An 8,389-nucleotide genomic window follows, 5' to 3' on the forward strand; every position below is an offset into this window, starting at 1 on the left:
GTCATTCTCGGGATTTTGGGGATTCCCCGGTGCATCATTCCCTGTCATTCCCGGGATTTTGGGGATTCCCCGGTGCATCATTCCCTGTCATTCCCGGGATTTTGGGGATTCCCCGGTGCATCATTCCCTGTCATTCCCGGGATTTTGGGGATTCCCCCGTGTGTCATTCCCGGGATTTTGGGGATTCCCCGGTGCATCATTCCCGGGATTTTGGGGATTCCCCGGTGCATCATTCCCTGTCATTCCCGGGATTTTGGGGATTCCCCTGTGTGTCATTCCCGGGATTTTGGGGATTCCCCGGTGCATCATTCCCTGTCATTCCCGGGATTTTGGGGATTCCCCGGTGCATCATTCCCTGTCATTCCCGGGATTTTGGGGATTCCCCCGTGTGTCATTCCCGGGATTTTGGGGATTCCCCGGTGCATCATTCCCGGGATTTTGGGGATTCCCCGGTGCATCATTCCCTGTCATTCCCGGGATTTTGGGGATTCCCCGGTGCATCATTCCCGGGATTTTGGGGATTCCCCGGTGCATCATTCCCTGTCATTCCCGGGATTTTGGGGATTCCCCGGTGCATCATTCCCGGGATTTTGGGGATTCCCCGGTGCATCATTCCCTGTCATTCCCGGGATTTTGGGGATTCCCCGGTGCATCATTCCCGGGATTTTGGGGATTCCCCTGTGTGTCATTCCCGGGATTTTGGGGATTCCCCGGTGCATCATTCCCTGTCATTCCCGGTGTTCCAGGCGTCCAAGTTCGCCCTGCGGGTGTGCGGGCCCGGCCTGGGCTGTGCCGAGCTGCGGGAATTGTTCGGGAATCACCTGCGGGAGGAGCGGGGGCTGCACTACGGGGAGTTCATCAACCACGTCTGCAAATCCCTGGTGGGATATCGGGATATGGGATAGCGGGATATCGGGATATGGGATATGGGATATGGGGATATTGGTATATGGGGATATGGGATATGGGATATGGGATATGGGATATTGGGATATGGGGATATGGGATATGGGATATGGGATATGGGGATATGGGATATGGGATATGGGATATGGGATATGGGATATGGGATATGGGATATTGGGATATGGGATATGGGATATGGGATATTGGGATATGGGATATGGGATATGGGATATGGGATAGCGGGATATGGGATAGCGGGATATGGGATATGGGATATTGGGATATGGGGATATGGGATATTGGGATATGGGATATTGGGATATTGGATATGGGATATGGGATATGGGATATAGGATATTGGGATATGGGATATTGGGATATGGGATATTGGGATATTGGGACATTGGGATATGGGGATATGGGATATTGGGATATGGGATATTGGGATATGGGATATTGGGATATTGGGATATGGGATATGGGATATGGGATATTGGGATATTGGGATATGGGATATTGGGATATTTGGATATTGGGATTGGGGATATTGGGATATTGGGACATTGGGATATTGGGACATTGGGATATGGGATATGGGATATTGGGATATTGGGATATGGGATATGGGATATGGGATATTGGGATATGGGATATGGGATATTGGGATATGGGATATTGGGATATGGGATATTGGGATATGGGATATTGGGATATTGGGATATTGGGATATTGGGATGTTGGGATATTGGGATATTGGGATATTGGGGTATTGGGATGTTGGGATATTGGGATATTGGGGTATTGGGATGTTGGGGTATTGGGATGTTGGGATATTGGGATATTGGGGTATTGGGATATTGGGACATTGGGATATTGGGATATTGGGACATTGGGATATTGGGATATTTCAAGTCCCCTCAATCGCTCTCAATCCCCCCAATGTCCCCAGTTCCCCTAAATGTCCCCAAATCCCCCCAACATCCCGAATGTCTTTGGTGTCCCCAATATCCCCATTCCCCTGCATGTCCCCAATGTCACCAATTCCCCTCAATGTCACCCAATGTTCCCAATGTCCCCTCAATGACCCCTCTGTCCCCAACCCCCCCAATGTCTCTTAATGTCCTCAATCCCCTCAGCGCCCCTGCTGTCCCCAGTTTCCCCAATGTCCCCAATGTCCCCTGTGGCCCCAATGTCCTGGCTGTCCTCTCACTGTCCCCAGTGTCCCCAATCTCCTCAATGTCCCCAATGTCTCCAGTGTCCCCCCAGTGTCCCCGTGTCCCCTGGCTGTCCCCAATGTCCTCTCAGTGTCCCCGTGTCCCCTGACTGTCCCCAATGTCCCCTCAGTGTCCCCGTGTCCCCTGACTGTCCCCATTGTCCCCAGATGCGCAGTCACCCCGCGCTGCTGAGCCGCCTCCTCTCCACCAACCTCTTCTACTTCAAGAGCCCCTGGAGGGAACTGCGGGCAGCGGCGGCCATGTTCATCGGTGACACTGGGGACACTGGGGACACTGGGGACACTGGGGATACCGGGGACACTGGGGACAATGGGGACACCGGGGACAATGGGGACATTGGGGACACTGGGGACACTGGGGACACTGGGGACACCAGGGACACTGGGGACACTGGGGACACCGGGGACACTGGGGACACCAGGGACACTGGGGACACTGGGGACACTGGGGACACCAGGGACACTGGGGACACTGGGGATACTGGGGACACTGGGGACACTGGGGACACTGGGGATACTGGGGACACTGGGGACACTGGGGACAGTGGGGACACCGGGGACACTGGGGACACTGGGGACACTGGGGACACTGGGGACACTGGGGACACTGGGGACATCTGGGGACACTGGGGACAGGGGACACTGGTGAGGAGACAGGGAGAGGGACAGGGATGGGGACAAGGATGGGGACAGGGATGGGGACAAGGAGGGGACAGGGACACCAGGGAGGGACAGGGACACCACGGTGGCCTTTGTCCCCAGGGGTGGCACTGGCCATGGAGGTCTCAAGTGGGGTTTGGGTGGTTTTAGGCCATTTTTGGGTGGGTTTGGGGGGATTTTGGGGTCTCTGGTGACCCCAAACTTGTCCCCAGCTGGTCCCTGGTCCTGTCACCTCTTGGGGTCCCAGTGGTGGCTTTTGTCACCAGGAGGTGACATCACTCCTGTTGATCCCCAAGGAGATTTTGGGTGGTTTTGACAGGGATTTTTGGGGACAATTTGGAATTTTTGGGGTCTCTGGTCACCCAAAACTTGTCCCCAGTTGGATTTGGGTCGTGTCACCTCTCATGGTCACATTGGTGGCTTTTGTCACCAGGAGGTGACATCAGTGCTGGGACATTTTGAGCTGTTCCTGTTCATTTTGGGGATATTTGGATGAGTTTTTTTGGGATCATTTGGGAATTTTTGGGGGGATGTTCCCATCCCAGTTCCTGATCCCAGAATTCCCTGCAGGATTCCTGGTGCTGCACATGGACGAGGAGCAGGGACAGCAGGTGGACCTGGATGAGCTCATCTCAGGTGAGCCAAAATCCCCCAAATCCCCAAAATCCCCAAAATTCCCAAAATTCCCGATTTTTATCGGCATTCTGTAGGATCCGAATTTCAATTTTGGGGAAAATCCCACATTTTTAGGGCTAAATTTCTCATTTTTAGGGAAAAAAATTCCCATTTTTAAGGAAAAAATAATCACATTTTTAGGGAAAAAAAAAATCACATTTTTAGGGAAAAAAAAGAAGAAAAAAATTTCCTTTTGAAGAAAAAAAAATCCCCTTATTTAGGGAAAAAAATTCAGAATTTTAAAGGGGGGAAAAAAATCTCATTTAAAAGGAACAAAAAATTCCATTTTGAAGAAAAAAAATCCCCTTATTTAGGGAAAAAAATTCCCAATTTTAAGGAGGGGAAAAAAAAAATCTCATTTAAAAGGACCAAAAAAATCCCATTTTTAGGGGGAAAAAAAAAATCTTAATTTTAGGAAAAAAATTTCCAATTTTTAGGGGAAAAAAATCTCATTTTAGAGGAAAAAAATCCAATTTTCAGTGAGAAAATTTTAATTTTTAAGGAAAAAATCTCCATTTTTTGGGGAAAAATTTCTTATTTTAGGAAAAAAAATTAGGGAAATATCCCATTGTTAAGACCCCCCCCCCATTTTTAGGGGAAAAAAATCCCATTTTTATGGCCACATTCCACATTTCTAGGGGAAACACGCCCCCATTTTTTGGTAAAATAATTCCCATTTTTAGGGAAAAAAAAAATCACATTTTTAGGGAAAAAAAAAATCACATTTTTAGGACAAAAACCCCATTTTAAAGAAAAAATTTCCCCCTTTTTAGGGGAAAATAAAATCCCATTTTTAGGGGAAAACAAATCCAATTTTTGGGGGGAAAAAAATCACATTTTAGAGGAAAAAAAAAATCCCATTTTTAGGGGAAAATTCCTCATTTTAGGAAAAAAAATTAGGGAAAAATCCCATTTTTAAGGAACACCCCTCCCCACTTTTAGGGGAAAAAAAAAAATCTCATTTTTATGGCCACATTCCACATTTTTAGGGGAAACCCCCCCAATTTTTAGGTAAAAAAAAATCCCATTTTTAAGGAAAAAAAAATCAAATTTTTAGGAAAAAAACCCATTTTAAAGAAAATTAATCCCTCTTTTTAGGGGAAAATAAAATCCCATTTTTAGGGGAAAACAAAACCGATTTTTAGGGGGAAAAAATTCCAGATTTTAGGGGGAAAAAAATCTCATTTTAGAGGGAAAAAATTTGCTCATTTTTAGGGGAAAAAAATCTCATTTTTATGGCCACATTCCACATTTTTACGGGAAACCCCCCCGCCTTTTTTTAGGTAAAAAATTCTGACTTTTAGGGGGAAAAAAAATCACATTTTTAGGACGAAACCCCATTTTAAAGAAAAAAAAAATCTCCCTTTTTAGGGGAAAATAAAATCCCATTTTTAGGGGAAAATAAATCAAATTTTTAGGGGAAAAACCCCAATTTTTACGGGGAAAAACATCTCATTTTTAGGGGAAAAAAAAATCACATTTTTAGGGAAAAAAGACATTTTAAAGAAAATAAATCCCCTTTTTTAGGGGAAATAAAATTGCATTTTTAAATAAAACATTCCCATTATTAGGGGGAAAAAAATATCACATTTCTTGGGAAAAAAAAATCCCATTTTCGAGGGAAAAAAAATCCCATTTTTAGAGGGAAAAAAATCCCATTTTTAGGGGGAAAAAATCTCATTTTCAAGGGAAAAAAATCCCATTTTTAGAGGGAAAAATCACATTTTAGAGGGAAAAAAAATCCCATTTTTAGGGGGAAAAATCACATTTTCGAGGGAAAAAAAATCCCATTTTTAGGGGGAAAAATCCCATTTTAGAGGGAAAAAAATCCCATTTTTTAGGGGAAAAAATCTCATTTTCGAGGGAAAAAAATCCCATTTTTAGGGGGAAAAATCACATTTTCGAGGGAAAAAAAATCCCATTTTAGGGGGAAAAAAAATCCCAATTTTAGAGGGAAAAAAATCCCAATTTTAGGGGGAAAAAATCTCATTTTCGAGGGAAAAAAATCCCATTTTTAGAGGGAAAAATCACATTTTCGAGGGAAAAAAATCCCATTTTTAGGGGGAAAAATCTCATTTTCAAGGGAAAAAAAAATCCCATTTTTAGGGGGAAAAAATCACATTTTAGAGGGAAAAAAATCCCATTTTTAGGGGGAAAAATTTCATTTTCAAGGAAAAATAATCCCATTTTTAGGGGGAAAAATCTCATTTTCAAGGGAAAGAAATCCCATTTTTAGAGGGAAAAATCACATTTTCGAGGGAAAAAAATCCCATTTTTAGAGGGAAAAATCACATTTTCAAGGGAAAAAAATCCCATTTTTAGAGGGAAAAATCACATTTTCGAGGGAAAAAAAATCCCATTTTTAGGGGGAAATCCCATTTTTTTGGGATGTTGGGATTTTTTGGTGTCCGGAGGGACCCGAACCTCCCGGGCAGGGCCCTCCTGGATCCCTGCGGGGGATGGGATGGGATGAGCTCACTCCTGGATTTCGGGGATTTTTTCCCTCTCTGACCTCATCCCGTGGAGCCGAGCCCGGAAAATTCCCGAGCTTTCCAAAAAAAACCACCAAAAACTCTAAAAAAGGGAAAAAGTGGCTTTTCCTTCAGCCCCGAGGAGAAATAAAAAAAGGGGAGGGTTGGGATTTGCTCGGAATTCCGGGAATTTTTTGGGATCTGGGAGGGGGAGGGGGGATCTGATTTCCTTGGGAATGAGGGAAAATCCTGAGGGATTTGGGATAAACAAAGGAAAAATTTGGGAAAAAATCCTGGATGAGATTCGGTCTCCAGGATTTGGGATTGGGGGGTTGGGAGAAGGGAAAATCTTGATTTTTAAAATGGGATTTATTCCAAATCCAGCCCCAGATTCCCAGGATTAAAGGGGTCCCCTGGGAGATTCCAATCCCCTCATCCCAAAAATCCCAGATTTGCAGGGTCTTGGGGTATTTTTGTGGATTGTTTTCCCAAAAAAAAAAAAAAGAGGATTTTGTTGTCATTGTCAGCCAGGATTTGGTGATTGACAAGATGTTCCCGGGGGAGGGGAGGGAATTTGGGAAAATCCCCCACAAAAAAAATTTTTGGGTGATCCTAAAAGATTAAAAGCAAAGGCACAGAATGATCTCAAGAAAGTAAAGAAAATGAAATTATAAAAAATTAATGTATAATAGAAAATATTTTCATATGTAAATAAATAATTTAGTATCATAAATAAAATATAGTAAGTATTAAAAATTAAATGTTTAGGATGATCCCAAAATAATTTAAATTCACAGGAAAGGCTCAGGATGGTCCCAAAAATCCTGATCCCTGATCCTGGTCCTGATCCTTGTCCCGATCCCAATTCTGACCTTGAACCCGATTCTGATCCTAATCCTTGATCCTGATCCTAATCCTGATTCTGACCCAATCTTGGTTCTGATCCTAATCCTTGATCCTGATCCTAATCCTGATTCTGACCCAATCTCGGTTCTGATCCTAATCCTTTGTCCTGATCCTAATCCTGATTCTGACCCAATCTCGGTTCTGATCCTAATCTTTTGTCCTGATCCTAATCCTGATTCTGACCATCAATCTTACTCTTCCCCTGATCCCAATCCCAATCCCAATTCTCATCCCAATCTCAATTCTGATCCTGATCCCGATTCTGATCCCAATTCTGATCCTGAGCCCAGCCCTGACCCTGATCCTGACTCTGATCCCAATCTTGGTTCTGATCCTGATCCTGACCCTGATTCTGATCGAGTTCCCACTCCTATCCTGATCTTGATCCCAATCCTGATCCCAATCTTGATTCTGATTCTGATCCTGATCCCAATCCTGATCCTAATCTTGAGTCTAACCTCAATTCTGATCCCAATCCTGACCCCAATTTTGATCCAAATCCCAAATCTAATCCCAATTCTGATCCTGATCCCAATTCCACTCTTCCCCTGATTCTGATCCAGATCCCAATCCTGACCCTGATCCCAGTTTTGATTCTGATCCCAATCCTGATCCCAGTCTTAAATCTGATCCCAATTCCGATCCTGATCTCAATCCTGATCCTAATCCTTGATCCCAGTCCCAATTCTGATCCCAATCTTGGTTCTGCTCCCAGTCCTGATCCTGATCTGATTTTGATGACAATCCCACTCTTCTTCTGATCCCAATCCTGATCCAAATCCCAAATCTAATCCCAATTCTGATCCTAATACCTGATCCCTGTTCCTGATCCTAATCCCTGATCCCAATCCTGATCCCAATCCCTGATCCTGATCCTAATCCCTGATCCCTGTTTCTGATCCTAATCCCTGATCCCTGTTCCTGATCCTAATCCCTGATCCCAATCCTGATCCCAATCCCTGATCCTGATCCTAATCCCTGATCCCAATCCTGATCCTAATCCCTGATCCTGATCCTAATCCCTGATCCTAATCCCTGATCCTAATCCCTGATCCTGATCCTAATCCCTGATCCCAATCCTGATCCTAATCCCTGATCCTGATCCTAATCCCTGATCCTAATCCCTGATCCTAATCCCTGCTCTGTCATTCCAGCCCTGAAGCTGCTCCTCAAGGATCCCGTTCCCGCCGTGCGGATCAAGGTGGCCGAGACCCTGGGACGCCTCGTCCGCCTCCTCTGAATCCCAGAATTCCCAGAATTCCCAGGAATTCCCAGCTCTGAGACCCTGGGACGCCTCCACTGAATCCCAGATTTCCCAGGAATTCCTGGATCTGCTCAGCAATACCCCAGGGGATCCCAATCCATGGGAAAAGTCTTCCTGCACCTTATTCCTGGACACAGGGGCAAAAAAAGTGGGAAAAGGGCCGGAATTTGGGATGGGATCCAGCTGCTTCCCAAAGGATCCGGAATCCGTTCCCAGAATTCCTCCCCTGTACAGAGACCTGTTTTTAAATAAAGCTTTTGGCTCCTGGATTCC

General features: G+C 44.9%; 1 protein-coding gene across 1 annotated transcript in view; it reads left to right on the plus strand.

The window, feature by feature from the left end:
• MROH1 (maestro heat like repeat family member 1) overlaps positions 1-8,357 on the plus strand; it is a 78,242-nt gene extending 69,885 nt beyond the window's left edge. Inside the window, exons 24-27 of the mRNA XM_079332369.1 lie at positions 747-881; positions 2,288-2,390; positions 3,371-3,436; positions 8,007-8,357. Coding sequence (XP_079188495.1) covers positions 747-881; positions 2,288-2,390; positions 3,371-3,436; positions 8,007-8,092 — 390 coding nt within the window. The 3' untranslated portion in view covers positions 8,093-8,357. The remainder of the gene's footprint in view (positions 1-746; positions 882-2,287; positions 2,391-3,370; positions 3,437-8,006) is intronic.
• The last annotated feature ends 32 nt before the right edge of the window (positions 8,358-8,389 follow it).

This window comes from Erithacus rubecula, assembly GCF_903797595.1.
Source record: "Erithacus rubecula genome assembly, contig: scaffold_248_arrow_ctg1, whole genome shotgun sequence".
In the NCBI taxonomy this organism is placed as follows: Eukaryota; Metazoa; Chordata; class Aves; order Passeriformes; family Muscicapidae; genus Erithacus; species Erithacus rubecula.